Source organism: Dermacentor variabilis, chromosome 8 (genome assembly GCF_050947875.1).
Source record: "Dermacentor variabilis isolate Ectoservices chromosome 8, ASM5094787v1, whole genome shotgun sequence".
NCBI classification, from domain to species: Eukaryota; Metazoa; Arthropoda; class Arachnida; order Ixodida; family Ixodidae; genus Dermacentor; species Dermacentor variabilis.
Window position 1 is genome coordinate 97,378,692 of NC_134575.1, and position 18,816 is coordinate 97,397,507.

The 18,816-nt window shown below is 45.5% G+C and overlaps 2 protein-coding genes across 5 annotated transcripts in view; one reads left to right on the plus strand and one right to left on the minus strand.

The window, feature by feature from the left end:
* LOC142590444 (uncharacterized) overlaps positions 1–2,726 on the minus strand; it is a 75,371-nt gene extending 72,645 nt beyond the window's left edge. The window contains exons 1-2 of one of the 4 annotated variants that reach the window (XR_012830145.1): positions 2,051–2,422; positions 1,444–1,550 (exon numbers count right to left, since the gene is read on the minus strand). The gene's annotated coding sequence lies outside the window, so the exon portion shown is untranslated. Of the gene's footprint in view, positions 1–1,443; positions 1,551–2,050 lie in introns of all 4 variants that reach the window. The other 3 variants (XR_012830146.1, XR_012830144.1, XM_075702567.1) reach the window with 3 other exon arrangements.
* A 4,448-nt stretch (positions 2,727–7,174) lies between these two features.
* The window catches only part of LOC142590445 (uncharacterized), a 40,180-nt gene continuing 28,538 nt past the window's right edge, over positions 7,175–18,816 (plus strand). The window contains exons 1-2 of the mRNA XM_075702570.1: positions 7,175–7,324; positions 15,987–16,193. Of these exons, the coding sequence (XP_075558685.1) occupies positions 16,001–16,193 (193 nt within the window). The 5' untranslated portion in view covers positions 7,175–7,324; positions 15,987–16,000. The remainder of the gene's footprint in view (positions 7,325–15,986; positions 16,194–18,816) is intronic.

Below are 18,816 nucleotides of genomic sequence, written 5' to 3' on the forward strand. Positions count from 1 at the left end.
GTTCTCGAATTTTGATCCCATCAAAATGTAGCCAGGATTCAATCCCATGACCTCATGTGCAGCAGCCCAACACCATAGCCACTAAGCAACCACAGCGGGTCCTGAACCGTTTCAGTGACCCTTTAAAGAACACAAAGGTGTCAAAATCCGTAGTCTGCCACTATGGCATGCTTCATATTCTGATTGTAGTGTTGACACATACAGCCCCATAATTATATTTATGTTTAACACATCTGGCCACGAGAAGGAATGACAACGCTCAACCCTCTTGTAAATCATGAACAGTGGCATACATACAACTCCTCAAGAAGTGGGTTCCCGTAGTAACAGAGGTGTGACCAAACTTTATCAAAGGTGTGCAATGTTAGCAAGCAAGAGTGCAAGCCCTAAACCCTTGTTGGTAAGATTGCTGGCAAATTAGAGCATGAACTTGTGTGAAGAAAATGTGCAGGGACAATAGATGATGACTATCAATGTAAGCAAAGCCTAAAGGAATGAAAGCGTGAACAAACAAAAGAGCAAGAAAGAGCGAACGAATGTTTTCCTAGCAGAGTACGACCACCAACCACTACAGACCTCCAACTAAACACGTAAATGATTGAAAGAGCCGAAGAAATTCACTTCAAAATATTTCGTTGCAGCCACACGTCCATGTCAGAATGAAATGCAGAGTACGCCACACTGCTATACATAAAGCCCAGAGCAAGTAACAAAGTTTCAATAATATACCACCATAAGAACAATATACGAACAGTTGCCGATCACAACTCAGACAAACACCGAGACATCTAAGCATACCTGCAGGCTTGCAGAGCTATTTCTAATGCTGAAACAATTTAAGCGATTGTTTCGGCCGACTGGCATTTCCTATGTACAAGACCTGATCTATACTAACACCTTCGCCATTACTCACAGACATCACTTGTGGCGTAACAACTGCATTGTACAGATAGACGCAGCCTTATGACAATGAGTCAGACACTGAGGATGCAACTGGCAAGTGATAGTGCACCTGACACAAAAGACGTCGAAAAGCAACAGTATTCCCACAAGGAAATTACTCAAAGCTGCGGACGTTCAGTCGCAGTTTGTGACACAATTATTTCTGTACGATTCATTGTCACGGGGCAGCTGGGCACAAATTTTCTGGGTTCTTCTACTGTTTCTTTTGTGATTGCATCAGGCGCCAAGGGCCCTACAGTAATATAAACGTTCTGGCCTAGACAATTTTATATTCGCATTTAATTCTTTGTGGAAACTTCCAACACATAACTGGTCGGCCTTACTGGCCTAGATCTGAAGATGCCTTGCCACCTGTATAGCACAACAGTGATAGGGTGTCACGCATCACTCAAACGACATTTAATTCAATCTTTCTTTACTGGAGCAGCTCAAGTATTAGAAGCATCAGAATGCCTTGAGCAAATGGATGTACGTACATACCTGATTCTGGACTGAGCCCACCAGCAGCAATCAGCACTTGCAGTTAATTTTGTCAACGGTGCAGAGATGGACTAGATCTTGAGGGGCCCAACTAAAATCAGCAGAAGCTGTAACGACAGCAGTAGCACAGTAAAACAAATTAGACAAATGACGGTACAACCATCCAGGGATGTATGACTTGAGCACTTCACCGCGTAACTGTCGCAAAGTGAAAAAAAAAAAAGATGTGCTCCTCGCGCAACAAGGAAAAATGTTCTTTTAGCTGTAAACTCTCGAATGTGTAGCGTTCGTCCGGGTAGCTCGTAATAGATGTCCTAAAAACAGCAGACAAAATTAAGGCAGACAGACTACCTGTGTAATATACCGTATTTGTGCTATTACAATGTCGACCACGGATGCAAAGTTACGCGCATGACATATTGCTACAAGGCAGGATACGTCTATTTAGAAGGCTCGGCACTAAAGCTGATGGAGCGAGGCCGCTACAGCAAAAACAAAGTCCTCTTCACCCGCTCCTTTTCTTCTTTGTGTGTACAAGCGTGCCGCTACAACATGAACAGAGAAATCAACGGACGTAGGTATTGAGCTGATTCGTGCACTCGTTTACCTTTGGAGGTGGCCGTAATCGACAGCAGCAGGGAAGCCATGGGAAGTTTGTGCCCGCTCACCACATGCGTAAACACAGCATGACATCGTGTACTAGAGTACGGGTAGTGGGTCGCACGACCTACTGATCTCCAGACCTGCACAGATCTCTCTGCTCCAGCACGCCTGCTCCAGCACGCCCTTTTGCCGCTAGGGACAAAACGTACGAGCAGAGTGGCGCTAGCTATAACCTGTTCGCTGTCGTCTGCTTTTGTGATCTGTTCAGCGCTCGTGTTGCCATTTCGGGAGGCACAATGCTCTTGTATTGGCGGTAAATGAATAAATTCACAAATATACAAAATAAAACAGATATTTGCGAATGCTTTGCGTTTGAATAGTGAAACTAGAAGAGGAGGTGCGGTGCAAGAAATGTAAACAACGAGCGTAGGTGGCAACTGCAATGCTATAGATCGACAGCATAAATTTCCCTTTCCTAGCCTCAGTAAGACATTGGAAAAATTGTTTTAAAAGATTCGTAGGATAATCTAGCTTTTTTGCGTTGATTACAAATAGCCTAATGTTGTAGATGACATTAGGATTTATTGCTGTGCGCCGTAGCGAAAGGCAGATGATCTGGTAAAAGTATAGTAAAAGTATTCACGGGTAAGTCCTCCGCCCCATATGTGCAATAGGTTGATCGATTCTGTTTCAAGGAAAAGTGAACATATCTTGTTTTTATTGTCGTTGCATGGCTGTCTATTTCAGTAGAAAGCTTGCAAAAGCGATTCAAGTGCTTTAATATACGTGCTGCTCTGCAGGCCTTAAATCGTGTCACGGAACTCTTTTCAAACTGTAAAGCTAGCTTTTCTGCGTAGTACGACGGTAGCATAATGGTGGTGTTTAAGATACGTACGCAGTGAAGCTATGTGCGTAATTCACTTTTTGAACTCACGACGCATTCACGGACAACTTTTAAGAGTTAAAATGAGTGGTAATCGTTCTGTCGTCGAACATACGGTGATTTCAAGTTTCTAAAGAGTGCAGAAACAAGTTTTACAACGTATACAATGAAACTGTTGTGTACTTTACGAACTCTATAAACAATGTGATTTATAATAATCTGTTTGAAAAAGGCAATAGGAGCGGCTATTTAACGCTATTTTAGAGAGCAGCGGACTACACGCCTCGACATTTTTTAGGTTCGGGCAGTCAACTTTTGGTGCCAAGTGACCGATCAAAGCCTTGTAAAATCAGTGTCACTGTGTTAGCAAAAATCATCAACTAAACAAGCAGTTAGTCACAACGAAACGGCCGCCGTATATGTAATTACAACGCTGCACCAGTCAACCGTAGAGTAGCAGGCAAACAGGTTATGAAAGCGACACCAACGGCGAATGGTTGAACGAGAGTGGGCGCAAGCGGCTCCCAATCTGTGCAGGTCTGAAGCACATCTGGAGCACGACCTACTTCTGTCTGGAGTTCCAGTAGGTCGTGCCATAGAGTTTCCCATAGAGTTTCCTACAAAAATTGTAGGAAACTCTATGGAGTTTCCTACAGAAACTCTATGGGTCGTGCACCAGGGTATGCGTACTTGTGCAATTCTGTTCCCGATTTAACGCCAAAGAATATTTATTTATTTTTATAACAGCAATAACAACCGTGCATGTACTTATATAAAAATACACATCAAGTATTTATGGCAATACAGTTCTTTATTATGAGAAACTGTTGCACCCTTAATTGAGAGGAATGCTACAAGTGTTGTCTGCTACGACGCCTGCTGGCTGCGAACGCGAGACTTTTCTCGCCGACGACAGGCACTTGCGAACTCTCTCGCTCTTTCGAAAGGCTGCCTCGGCTTTCATTGCTGAACGTCTTCCAGTACTTCTAAGCACATCTGCTGCACTGCTAGCAGGGATGCTTGAGACCTCCTACGAGTATGCTTCATTTTATTTTCTGTTGACGTACCGCTTCCGAAGCGTTACGGCGTGGCCTTGCACTTACGCATTTTGCGACACTACACTACAGCCAGGAAGCAGCAACCTTTCCTACCACAAGTAAGTTTGTGTTCTCAAAGTCCTAAAACACGCATTTCAATGAGCACATAAACGAGCAATGCATAATGAAGCCCTCAATTAAATTTGATTGTCAAGCCACTAGATGTATGTACAGGGTGGTCCTTTATGACAGGGAACACGCGAGCGCGTGGCCCGTCAACACCCTCTGTTGGGCCCGTGCTCTGCGGAGGCTGCCCACAAGTGGCGGCAAGGAGAAGCAAGTCTGCTTGTGGCGTCATCTGTTGGCCGCCAGAATTACCAGGCATGGCCGATAGGCAAGCACCCAACAAGTGATCTAGTAACGGTGCAAGCACCTGCTAGATATAGCTGGATGCCCCTCTCCCGCCTCCTCACATGACTGATGCGGAAAGAGCGGGGCCTGTAGCGCGCAACGCCTGCTGCTAGCAAACGGCGTTGTATACGCAAGCGCAGTGGAAACGTGGAAGCGTCAATTAACATACGCCCAGTAGTTATTAGGTTCTCCTGGCTATAATAATGCGTAAGCATTATAAGGCTTCTTCCCTCCAAACTTTGTCCTTGCGTCCGTCCGTATTTCTGTCTGTAACGCGTGACAAGATGCACTGCATATACATAGGTATGCATGAGGTCCTACGAAGGTATTGTAATAATGCCTTAATTATGAGTACATGTGACTAATGAGAATTATGAGTTTCGCTATATAAAGTAAGTACTGAGAGGTATAAGTGTAAGTAGGGTTAATAAAGTCTAATAAAATTAGGTACGATAAAATTAAGCGCAACGGCGATTAAGTAATTGAGGGTATTTAGGAATACTGAGGCTAAATAAAGTCAATTTATGCTAAATTAATAGACTAATCAAAAGTTACCAAGGTTAAACAACGGAGCCTAATCAAGAATTAAGGGTACCATGAGATTAGTTAGACTTAATTAATCTTAATTATTATTACAGATATAGACCTCTTCGTCGCGAAACCTTAACTAAGGTTAATTAATTAGGCAATTAAGCAAATGTCCTCATTATAGAGATAACTAAGCCTGAATAATCAATAACAAAATAATTACGTTTCTTTACCTAAGCTAAAGTTCAAGCTGAGTGCACTTTTCTCCTAAACCGCTCCGAATCAGGTGAGGTTTATTGATGCTATGGGGGCAGTGCGTAGCCAAGGCTCCGTACTGCAAAAAAGTACGCAGAAGATCTACTGCAAGTGGCAAATGTGCATAAGCCTACCCCCAAATTTAAGTTCGCCCATCTTGACCCATTACCACATTTGAGTTAGTCCACGCTGAAACTTCAAGTTGGCCCATCCCCAAATTAGTGTTGGCCCAACCCAAATTTTTGTTGGCCCACCCCGAATTTCAAATTGGCCCTCCCCCAAATTTTAAGTTGGCCGAGCCCCAAATTTGAATTTGGCCCACTAGCAAATTTAAGCTGGCTCAATCTTGAATTTCAAGTTGGCCCATCTCCAAATTTTTCCAAATTTCAAGTTGGCCCACCCCCAAATTTTAAGTTAGCCCATTCGGAAATACAACTGGCTCACTCCCAAATTTATGTTGGCCTACCCCAACTATAGGCTTTCCCATGCATTTTCTGTGGACCCTATGGATCTCTATGGTTATTCTCTCTAATAATTTTTTTTCAATTGTGCCTCATCGCTTAGAAGCTACAGATCATGTACATTTACACTATTAGAATGATTAAATGTCCTAACTTCGCACATTACGCATTTTTGGGCCGATACAAGGCATTACACTTTTCGCGTGGCGGACAGACCTTGCTGCGGTACTCGCCAAAGAATGCTTACGCATTGACATACGCTGGGAATGCCCATTAACTAGCGGGCATATGTTGGTCCCTGGGTCGGCCTCCACGGCCTCTTCCACAGCACGGCCACCTACGAAGGGATGCCTCGTTGCTGCTCCGACTGCGAGTTGGCTGCTACTGGACGGCAGCCCGCCCGCACCGCCTTGGGAAAGCCACCTCGTCAGCCTGTGCCGCCTGTGGTGTACCAGAGACTCTCAAGCATCTCCTGCAGGCCTGGCCTAGCTGCTCACCTGCAGCACCGTGGCCGACTTCTGCAAGAGTTCCACCGCCTGGGGCTCCCATGTTCACGACAGGAAGATATCCTCTTCCCCTGTCGTAATCAGCTACCAGCCTTCCTAAGTGTCGTCGAGTACCTCGACTCTTCAGGGCTCTCGGCGAGACTATAGGACATTCCTACAAAGACGGATGGCCTAACGGCCATCCCACCACCTCGCGCTTCCTGATCCGCCACCATAAAATAAAGAATCCGCCACTACTTCGCTTCCATCTCTACGACCCTCTACCTTTCTCCCTCCTGCCCTCTCTCTCTTTTATTCCCAGCTCCTCCACCCTGCTGGCGCTGAGCCGTGCTCCCGCATGGGTTGCAGAAAATAATGTTGTGCTAGCCTTTCCTCCTTCCACACAAGAACCACCTTCCACGTTTCCAATGTGCAAGCGTACCGAGTGCCGTTTGATAGACCTCAGACTCTGCCCAGGCGGCGCTGCGGAAAAAGCCGTCACCAGCGCCCCAACACGTAATGCTACAGCGCCAACCTAACACAATTAGCAAACCAAGGTTCAAACGATAAAAACATGTTCTTTCAACGTTTGTGATGCCGTCGCGTTCTCGTCAGGGCTTCGACACCACACTCCAGCACAAACATCGTCCCAGCCACTGATCCAGCGCGCTGTCGCCACTTCGAGCAACAGAACAAAGGGAGAGAGCTTTGCGTTGCCCTGTCCCACGGCAACTGCGCTTGGAGCGAAACCAAAACTACCAAAAAATACTAGTAGACTAGTTTGCCAGTCAACAGAATGCCAATCCGTGGCCTGTACTTTTCATCATTTCCATGAGTTTCTCACTACGTTTTTATAGTGAGAGACTCTATGGTTGAACTATCGCAGCCATAGTGAGAAACTCTATGATCGCAGCAGATCGCAGCGCCAGATTTTCCTCTATGCTGCCAGGAACACTAAGGTCTAACTATGACTACAGGCAATCTACAGGTGAAAGGCTCTATATCGCCCCCTCGCGGCCGCAAACATTTTCCAGATTTTCTGCTTCGCGCGCGCGCATTGCCCTCGCTTCCCCCTTGATCCACACTACCCCTACTCTAGTACACTACACTTTATCCTATGAGAGCTGCGGAGTTGTGATGCTGTGCTTACGTACGTGGTGAGCGAGCAGGTAAACAAACTCACTTCCAAACTGCTGTCGCTTACAAGCACCTTCAAAGGTAAACATGGATGAGCGCACGAATCAGCTCATTCTACCTACCTCCGTTGCCTTATTTGTTCATGTTGTAGCGGCACGTGTGTACACACGAAGAACAGGAGAGGGTGAAGAGGAGGACTTTGTTTTTGCTGTGGCCGCCTCGCTCCATCCAGTGCTTTAGTGCCGAGCCTTCTAAATAGACGTCTCCCGCCTTGTAACAATATGTCATGCGCGTAACTTTGCATCCGTGGTCGACATTGCAATAACAAAAGAACATGTTTCTCTTTGCGGCAATAGGCGTCTTGCGCTGGAATTTGAGGTATAGTAGCGGCGCCTGGTGGCGGCGCGCGAAACGTTATCTGGGTAGTACCAGCTTGGGTAGTATTGAGCCCTGGCTGTGGCGATGCACATTTCTAGCCCGAGTTTTGCGTCGATTCGCACTTTTTTCTGCCCTGTTGCGAGTGCGTAAAGGCTCGTCACTTCTCACAAACCACGCCGACCACGCTGCGAGCTTGCCGCAGCCTGTAGTTTAACGAAAACGGACTCTCCGTGAGACGTAATGCTGGAAGCAGAAGGAATCGGCGACGCCGGTCCGGAGAGACCTAGCTCAGCCTCAAAAAAGCGTCACCGTTATTTCTGCGTCGTGGGCTGCCATGAACAAGAAGGCCTGAATCCCAACATCAGATTCTACTGTATTCCTACCGCAGAGTGTCGGGCACGCTGGATAGCTGCAACTCGTCGCACTTGGTAAGCGAAACTTCGCGCCATGACTGCTTTGTCTGTCTTGAAGTTTGCTTGAGTATCTGCGTCATGAAATTTGGTCTTTTGCACGTACAGTCCCAATGGCAGACCGACATAGCAGCAGGCATAGCTGGTGATTCACGATTCGAGACCCGGCCACAGTGACAATTAACAATTCGACCGGTGCGAAGTGAAGTGACCAGGTGTGTGCAAATGAGCACAAATAATCGGGCTAATTCAGTGACAATTCACTATGTACCCCACAACGAGCAGCACAGGTTAGAGAGTTAAATGTGCTTATCCTTGATATCAAGCCAGCACGTTAAGGCAGCCCAACAAGGTAGTATTGATTGCAGCACGTTGATGTTCGAACGCTGTCATTAAAAGCTACATCAAGCGAACAGCACGATTTGTACGTACGTTACTGCGAGCTCATATGCATTGCATCAGTTATTTATCAGTTGCTAAAGGGACAGATGGCCGCTACTACAGTGCAGGCATAACTGCTTGTCTGGCGGCATGCAGTCAACAAAGATTGCAGGAGGCCCACCGTTTCGTGGCATGTCGAAAGACTACTGCCGTCACAGCGCGTACGATTGTGCACTTGAGCAGTTCGTACATCGCGGTATGCTGAAAGACCGTTGCCATCGCGGCGCGTATACTGTTGTGCGCTCGAGCAGTTCCGTACACATTATGTCTGCTTATTGCTGCTGTGAATTCATTTATAGCAAGCATTTCCTCGCATTTGTGCTCCTGGATCTAGCAGCGTGCAAGCCTTACCCGAAGTTCAACTTCGTACGCGACTTGCTTCACTTGTGATTGACACCGCGCTAAAGCTTCGCCGCTTATTTCTTGAACTGCGTACATGTATTCGGCGTTGCACAATTGCTGGTTATGGTAGCGGTAGGGGTGGTGTTGGTAGTGGTCTCAAAGAGTTTCATTCAATACTGGCACATGCACAGTGACCCAACTTGGCATCAAAGTGATGAGCAGCATGTACAGTCATGGACAGAATAAATGGACCACGGCTTAGGCGGCCGGAGCAGCTACGGGGCCGCGCCACGGTGCTGCTATTGCGCGCTCATGATGAGAGTACCCCGAGTGACGTCAAACTTCGCCTCCGCACCCTTGTTCTCGTGCTGGTGCTTGTCATGCTTGATAAATTTCGAGTGCGGCGTTCGGCCTTCCTGCTACTGACGGTCGGGATGAAGGGACGTGTGAATGCCAATAGTTTTGCCAGTAGAGTCGCCACTAGTTCAGCACTTTGTGCTCTCGTGCAGTAGTGGATGGCCACAGGTCATCCATTACTCGTCGTGGAAATCAAAGCACCGCAATGTGAAGTACTAGAACCCGATGTCTTTTTTTCCTTTTCTTCTTTTTTTTTTTTTGTCGGCAATTTTCAGTCGAGAACACAATAAAATGAAGCATGGCTTCGGTTCAAGAACACGGACCAGTGCCAACTAGTGAAAAGGGCGCCTGGTGTTCAGACGTCTGCTCTCGCATGCGTGTCCTTTTTAGCTCGCAGCTTCTCCAAACCTTTAGCATCACCTTAGCACTCTTTATGCGTAGGGAACAGTGCGAGATGATGCCGCTGTAACTGCAATGTCTGATGCTCTGCCAGAATAGGTTGTCGGGGGCGCGATTGTTCTCCAAACCCAGCTTGCACTGCAGCTGATGATTGGCACCTTAAAGGGCCCCTCACCAGGCCACATAGCAAATTTTCGTTATATGCTGTAAGTTGTTACGTGTCCTCTAGGGAGCATTCTGCCATAAAAATTTTTAAAATCGGCTTGTCAATAGCCGAGATAGAAATATTTCAGTGCTGCGAACCCATGATTTTTGCAGGCGGGCTCTACTGCCAAGCAAGACGCTTTCTCCACTCGCCCGAGTCGCCCCGTCTCTCCGCAAGCAAAATTCCTTCCCTGCGTTCTCCCATACCGGACCTCGAGGATCGCATGATGCATACGTTTTTCTCACTTTTTTTTTCACTGCTATGCACTTCCGTGACAACGTCGCGAGCGAGCTGTTCTCTCATTCGTGCAGCGCACAAATTTTCTGCATAATGTGCAGGGAAACCTTACTAGTGGCATAATTCAGTGCTACGCTAATACTGAGGCAGAACAAGTGGATCGCAAGGCATGATCACACGCTGGAACACAGTAGAACATAGCACAGTTTCGGTACCTGCGCGCAAGCAGATGAAGCGGAAGTACATCTCTCTTGCTTCGGTGCGAAGTAAAACAAAAACACGCAGACATTTTGTTTGTTTGTTTTATTATTTCTCTAAACTTCAATTCTTCAATTCAAGCAACAGATCACACAGATAACAGATGTTGTCTTCAATAATTCTTGAAGTCGTGTTATGGTGAGCAACATCATACGGCGGACACCAGTACATAGGTGTTGGCACACGAGCGGCGCCATCTTGTGCTGCTCCCTACGATTAAAGAGCGCTAAGCTGATGCTAAAGGATTGGAGATGCTGTGAGCTAAAAACGACGCGCAAGCGAGAGCAGACGTCTTGACATCAGGCGCCTTTTTCACTAGTTGGCACTGCTCTGCATTTTTTAACCAAAGCCCTGCTTCATTTTATGTGTTCGCGACTGCAAATCGCCGACAAAAAAAAAAAAAAAAAAAAAAGAACATCGGGTTCTGGTTCCTTCACAGTGCGACGGCTTCGTGGCCTGCGGCCGTCCGCTACTGCGCCACAGCGCAAAGTGCTGAATTACTGGCTAGTCATGCGCCCCTTCGTCCCGACCGTCACAGCAGAGCAGCCAAACACTGCACTAGAAATCTATCAAGCATGACAAGCACCAGCGCAATAGTAAGGGTGCGGAGGAGAAGTTTGACCCCACTCGGGGGCTCTCGTTGTGAGCACATGAAGTGTGACAGCAGCGCCATGGTGTGGCCCCACAGCCGCTCTGGCCGCCTTAGCCATGGTCCATTTGAATGTGTCCGTGACTGTACCCAGTGCGGCTGCGGACTAAGGCAGCTGTCAAACCTGCTAAGTGGAAGAAGGTTCGAAGAGTATTTGGATCTGTGCAGGCTGCTACTGAACGTTGAACCTGGCAACATTTAACATGTGAACCGTCTCAAGTGAGGCTAGCTTGTGGGGCTCGTTGAGGTATTATGTATCAGCAATTGCCTGAGATGTTGTTGGCCGTAATGAGGTTAGAAAAACAGCAAGCTTATAGAGAGCTGACTAACGGCCACGTCTTCTGCTACAGAGATCTTCCAGATAAGAGGGAATATAGGGTAGTGTTTATAATTCTTAAGGGCATACTGCGCAACATTGATGAATTCTACAGTATATGCATCGGCATAAATAGTTCGTTTTTGGCAAACGTTTTTCACAGACCAATCTCTCGTACAATATTGTCATGCAGCTTAAGACACACATTTTTGTTCCGGAAGTTTCTCAAATGTTATCACTAGTTGTGTTTGTTGCTACCGAACCTTGTGTAATCAGATTGTATGCACGACACGAATTGTGTAATACTTCCTTGAAGGCATGAAGGCACCAGCGATACAACTGGAACCTTCAACGAATCATGCATGAAAGCCGATGCGCTTGACCCGCAGGTGATACTTTGATGATCATTATGTGTGCGTGCTGCTATCATTGTGTTCGTTACCGGTTTTGCTGGGCACAGGTTTGCCCAATGCATTATGCCACTTTGTTTGCCGTCACTACAACACGATAGTATTTATAAAAGGCTAGCAGTCATCTTAATGAAACTTAAAGCAGCTATTGTTACATTTACATTGATTACAGGTAGCACAAGCCTACTCTCCAATCTCCTGTGATAATTATGGAGAAATAGAACAGTTCTATCGGGATGTTGAATTAGCAGTGAGAAAGGACCTGACGCGGTGTACTGTAGTCATGGGTAACTTTAATGCAAAAGTGGGGGAAATTCGCTGGGAGAATGGCTGACTGGCAACTATGGCATCAACTCCAGGTATACTAGACGAGACGTGTTGGTAGAGTTCACGGAAAAAAATTGCCTTCAAATTATGAATACCTTCTTCCGGAAGCGGAATAACAGGAATTGGACCTAAGAAAGCTCTAATTGGCAAACAAGAAAGGAAATTGGTTTCGTACTTTGTGCTGACTCTAGGATAGTGCAGGATGTAGAAGTGTTAGGTAGGGTAAATGGCAGTGATCATAGGCTAGGGAGGTCTGAGATTGTTCTCAATTTGAAAAGAGAAAGTTTTAATTAAGAGGAAACAGGCTAGCCAACCTAGATACAATCAGGGTAAAAGTGGATGACAAGATAAGGGTAATTGGAGATCAGTGGGAGAGACTGCCCAAGGTCATTGAAGAGGGGCACATACCCAGTGACCCAAATCAACATCAAAAAGGTTTGTTGTTGAAGAGCAGCGCATAGACAATGTTACATGCTAAGTTACCCAAGTTGGGCTGACGGTTGGTTTTGAACCCAGTTCCCTAGGCTCAACAGCCAGATGCTCTAGTCATTTGACTATAGACTACCCAGTGACCCAAGTTGGTGGGAAAGAGATTAGGTATGGACATACAGTGAACTTTCGTTAAGATGGACTCAGTTAAGCCAAATTCTTGCATATAGTAATTGGCTGAAACAAGTGTTGCACGCATCTCGCATGCCATTTCAGAGCTCCCATTTCCGGTACAGCCTCAATAGTTGGCAGCGCTTGCTGCACTCTCCGACAAGCCTTTGTGCTGTCATTGCTGTCGGCACTCGTCAGTCGCATATGGCCAGTGGTACTCTTTGTATCGCCTCTCGTTTGCATTGTGGTTTTCTTTAGCTGCATGTGTGATACTAGGCTTAGCCACTTCAACAACCGATAGTCTTCTGTGGTTTCATCACCAGTTGTTAACAATGGTGCCGACACTGCCTTCGTCATCTGCTGCCTTCCGACAAAGGCTTTGAAGCAAGGAAATCATTGCATATTAACTATGGAAAAGAAGGCCACCATTATCAGGAACGTGCAAAGTGACCTGTCGCAATCGTATGTTGCAAAAGAATTGGAACTCTCGAAGCAGACAATATCAGTCTACACAAACAACAAGGTGAACATTATGGAAGCCGTTGAGAAATCTTCTGCATCCTAACAGAAGAATGTCATCCATGATGCCCACCCAAAACTTGAGGAAGATGGACCAAGGGATTATCCGGACTCTCAAGGAGCTCCATTGGTCATGCATGCTTTGTTGCATGGCACTATGCAAGGAAAGTGTTAAGAGCTACAACATTCACTTGATCTCTGCAGTTGGCATGCTTTCAAACCAATGAAGACCGTGACCGAAAACACAATCTGGAGCTTCGCGGTTTTCATGATCCAACATGAAATGCCGTCGTCATGCTGTAATTGCATCTCTAGCAAGCCTGATCACTCCCCTTCATCTACTGACCTCATCGAGCATTTCCATACAGAAATGACGCTGGAGCAGTTCACCGACACTGACGAGACCTATTTTTGTGCCTAACTTACCGATGAGAAAATAGTTTGTCAGGTGCTGTAAGAGGGATTGGGCTCTGGCAGTGAGGAGCCAGTGATTGTACTGCCAACTAACTCTGATCTTACGTGAGCGCACATGGTGCTTTTGGCTGTTTACAATCAAGAGTGTCACCTTCGTTGAAGTGCAAGCTGATCTATTCATATGATAACAGCCCATCGAAATGTGTGATGTACCGTACACTGTTCTCTTGAATTCGACTTGTGCTCAAGGGCTTTGTGGACCCTAAGGACGCTTTTGTGAACCGCTATTTAAGAACCACTGCTGTAGAGAACAGAATCGTTAATCAGCAGTACCTTAGCGATAGCACAGGTAGACAGAACATGTCTCGAAGAGCTAGGAAGGTTGGGTCCAGCAACAAACATGCATTAAATTATGAGAGCATGCGCTCTTTGTGTGGGCACCTTTTTTCCAACTAAGAAAGCAGAGCTTGGTTTTCATTGGTTGGGTGGGAAGTCTCGGCAGTTGAGCAATAGTCTCGGTACTTTCAGCTTCCAGTCACCTTTTAACTTTTCTTGCGAGTTTTCAAGCAGGCATGATGTGATCGTTGTTTGTGTGTACATCCTGAGTGTGCCACCCCACCAAGGCTTTAAAAATGCTAGGTGACCCTAATCTTTGACTTGGGTGTCTGTGAGTGGCAATTGCACCTCACTGTCGGTGTTCTTTATGTTAACTTTAGGCAAACGCAATGGACGAACCAAACTCAGAGGCAACTGTTTTTCATTAATTAGCTGGTTAAATATCATGCCACCTTCTTGTATGTGATGTCATCAGTGACATCATTACTTCCGCTTTCTACTTCTGGGTTTCCAGGAATTTCGCTAAAGTCGTGCTCACGTGGCGGGTCTCTAAAGTCTACGATTCTGTGTTTGGTGTGTATTTATAAGTGATTTCCAATTAATTCTGATTATTCCAGACAGTCTAGTAACTCAACTTCTGACTAAACTTAGACTCTGATATCATAAATAATGAAACCCATGAATTTTGTACAGTGTTATTTTCTTCTATTTTTCTTATTTTGAATTTCATTCCTGGTCGTCTCAACGATTTCTAATTATTCAAGACACTTCACTAGCTCAACTTGTAACTAAACTTATGCTATGATATCATATCTATAATGAAACCCATTAATTTTGCGTTCTACTTTTTTTTCTATTATTTCTGATTTATTTTGAATTACCTCCCTGGTCGTTTTAGGAGGTGAACCGGAAGTGCGCAGGCAGAAGTGTCACTCAATGCTTGTGCCACTAAAAATTCGCCTCAAAGTTTTTTAGAAGGTGGTGACTGTAACCCACCAACGCTGCTGGCTGAAGCAGCTGCATTTTTTTACAGTGCGTCAGAGGATGAGGCCTTCAGTGCCTTTGAAGGAAGTGCGGTAAATGTTAATTTCCTGCACAAATCTTATTCTTCCAGAATTTGCAGCTCATGTTAATTTTGTTATGGAAAATGTAGTGCCCCAAAATGTATAAGTGTGACATTTCACAATGACTGTACAAGTGTGTGTAATGACGTTTTCTCATTTTCTCAGTGTTTTAATGACGTTCAGGCCAGCCAACCTAGACACAGTCAGGTTAAAATTAGATGACGAAGACGGGGGTAATTGGAGATCACTAGGAGCGGCTGCTCATTGAACAATGGCACATACCGAGTGACACATACCCAGTGACCCAACTTGGCATCAAAGAAGTTTGTTGAAGAGCAGCACATACCCATTGTTACATGCTCAGCGACCGAAGTTGGGCCGGCAGTTAGTTTTGAACCCAGTTGCCATGGGCAGCACAGCAACCAAATTCTCTACCCATTTGACCATAGACTACACACTGACCCAAGTTGGCAGGAAAGAAGTTATGTGCAGACATACATACATATGTACAGACCTACCGATAAGTTGGTAAAGTTCTTAAAGAACGCTGCTGCATTAAAAATGAACTTTGGGCCAGCAATGTAATGTGTTGTGTTGGGCAGATAACCGACAGCCTATCAGGGTTACTGAATTGTTATCAATGAAATTTACGTGCATTCGTGGACAGCTTACAGGCAGCTGTGAGGAAATAGAAAATTTGCAAGCACGGAATGGTATCAGCTGGCACAAGACATGGGGTGATTGGAGATCCTACGGTTGACATTAAATGGGCTAAAAGCAATGAGCTTAGAATGTTGCAACAACTTTTTATTAATTGGACTACACCAATAACTTTAAAATGCTTGAGATGAAAAAGCGTCTCAAATAGGTTCTGCTGTCATAAGCCTTCCACAAAAAAGAGGTAGCCATGCTTTCGAGTATTCAATGTGGGTTGTCCTTTGTAGCCCTTTAGGAATACTGAACCGGAAGGGTTATTTTGTGTTCCTTGGCTATGCCCCTTTGTTTATTCTATTGTATTTACCTCTTGCTCTTGCTCTTAACGCTGTAACAGGACTACAACCGCCCCACTTATTTTCTGCAGGTCTCAAAAATGCGATGAGCCTAGCTGAAAGCATCACTGCCAAAATGGCATGCCATGCCCCTTCAAAGATCGGTGGTCAGGTCGAGGTTGGCATGCAGTGCAGCTTGTCTCTCGCTGACAAGTCTGTTGGGTGCTCGTTCAAACCAGGGAGCGAGTCTAGGAGCGTGCAGACTACGGAGGCTGTGGAACAGTTAAGCTCCACCTCAGGTGGGCAGTGACCGGCACTTCTCTTACGTTTGCTTGCTTGTGTGTGTGGTAAATGGCCAAGCCTGCCTAGCTTGGGCACAACTTGCTCAAGTGTGTGCGACGTTCTGCTGCTGATGACAAATTAACAGGTTTTTTATTATTGTCTGCATACTGATTGAGGCAAAATGCAAAAATAATGCTCTGCTGAGCACACTGAAGCACCTTAGATTGCAGAGCTTAATGCAGAGCCATGTTGAGCTGGTGTTGTTGCAGCCCTTACATTGCTTTATGATAACCTTACACCCAGTGAGTCTCTTAGTTATGTATAGATAGGTGTAGGAGTGTATGACCATGAATATAGATCAATGCAGAATGTATGTTGACCTCTGGGTTTGATGTGAATAAAATTCAAACAAAATTCTTTAATGCAGTCAACTATAAAACATACCTTGTTTTTTCAATATGCTCATTCCTTCAGCGAGCTGAATACGGCACGGGAACTGTAAGGATTCTTGTGCTGGGACAGGTTTTGGTGACGACATCCCAGAGCACATCATTGGCGATGACTAAGCGGGACTAGGCGTGCGCAACACTGCCCTCAGGCAATGAGCAGCATGCACTGGGCTCTTGAGCTGCACGCCAGCAATCGCTTCAGATGACTTGTACGCGTCTTGAGGTGAATGCTGGCTATGCGCTGGTTCTGGTCCTCTCCCTTCGATAGCAGCTTCGGGTTTTTTGTGCCGTATTTACAGCCTGCAGTGGCCGACGAGACCTCTTTTGTACCACCTGTTTGTGCCAGTGGATACTTATTCTTCCTCAGCATTCTTGTTATAATGGGCTCTCCACTTTTGCTGATGCGTAAAGTGAAGCCTTCTCCCTACGAGAAATGAGACATTAGTGAGCAATTGAAATGCCTTTGCAATGAATTGAATCTGTTGTCATCAGGAGAACTGGTCCACGGTGCTCACAGGAGAATTCCATCGCAGTGTCTTCAAGTTCACTGTCAACAGGGTAGCCATTGCACAACAAAGCCTCCAGTGGAAATCGACATTTGCTCTGTTTTACTTTCTATTCATATAAACCATACGGGGCACTGCCACAATCTTGCTTTGCACTTCCACCCATTTTATCACATTGTTTTCAAATGCAGTTATAAAGTCAAGCCCTGACACACTTTTCTTGCACCCCTAGCAGAAATAACTCCTGTTTGGAGAAAGTTGGCAAAGTTGGCATTCATTCCCACAATAATGACAAATATGATGACGCTTTTTTCATTTTGACAGTTACAAACAAGAACACTTTATTTTGTTTCACAGTATACTACATGGCAGACACAGGAAGATCGTGCTAGTTATTTTGCTACAACTGACCAAAGCGCAACCTCTCCTTGGTAATTCAGGTGCATGCGGTTGCAGTGTAAGATTTTCAAAATGGTTTAAAAGATGTTTATTGACACAAAGTGGAGTTCGAATATGTTTTTTTTTCACAACATAATTATGATACAATCGCCGACCGATTTTTTTGGACACCCTATTTTCAGGGCATGCCAGAATATTTTAACTCTGCAATATTATTGCCAATGTGCTCCATGTAGTTATGTATAATAATAAAGAAAATTTTGAATGTTTCGAACTGTTCTCGCTAAATTTTTCTGCATTTTTCTTGTGATCGGAAGTTCAAAGCTACCAAAAATGCAAACAACATCGCTGTCATTTTGTTTTCCCACAGTCTCAAAGCAGCGTTGCGCACATCTCGCATGCCAATTCAGAGCTACCATTTCAGGTGCAGCCTCAATAGGCACCGCTTGATGCACTCTCACACAAGCCTTTGTGCTGTCATTGCTGTCGGCGCTCGTCAGTTGCATATGGCCATGGGTACTCTAGGTATCGCCTCCCGTGTCCATTGTGGTTTTCTTTAGCTGCATACTGTGATGCTAGGCTTAGCCACTTCAACAACCGATTGTCTTCAGTCGTTTCATTGCCATTTGTTAACAATGGCGCCGACACTGCCTTCGTTGTCCACTGCCAACTCGATAAAGACTTTGAAGTGAGGAAATCATAGCATATTGACGATGGAAAAGGAGGTCACCATTATCAGGAAAATGCAAAGTGACCTGTCGCAATCAGACGTCGCAAAAGTATTAGAACTGTTGAAGCAGACAATATCAGTCTACACAAACAATAAGGTGCAGATTTTGGAAGCCACTAAGAAATCTTCCCAATCTCGACAGAAGAATGTCAGCCACGGTGCCCACCCAAAACTTGAAGCTATTCTATGGTGACTGAAATCCATGATCGCCATGCAAGTGCTGGTGTCCGGTGATGTTTTAAATGAAAAGGCAGGAACCATAGCGCTTCAGATGAACATTGAGGATTTCCAACTTAGTGATGGCCGGGTCTAACATGTTAAGGGGCCCCTCACCATATGTGGCCATTTTGAGCCGAAAGCGCCGTGTATACAATGCGTGCTAGCGATCGTGTCTGCTAAGTATTACATCGCTATGTGCCGCGGAAAGAGCTGAAATTTCAAACCAAATGCCGTTTGCCCTTCTTCTCGCAAGCTTTGTGCTCCCAGCAGGAGAGTTGAAATATTTCTCACAAGTGTGCCTACATACATCGCACTGCTGTAACGTCACTCATAGCGA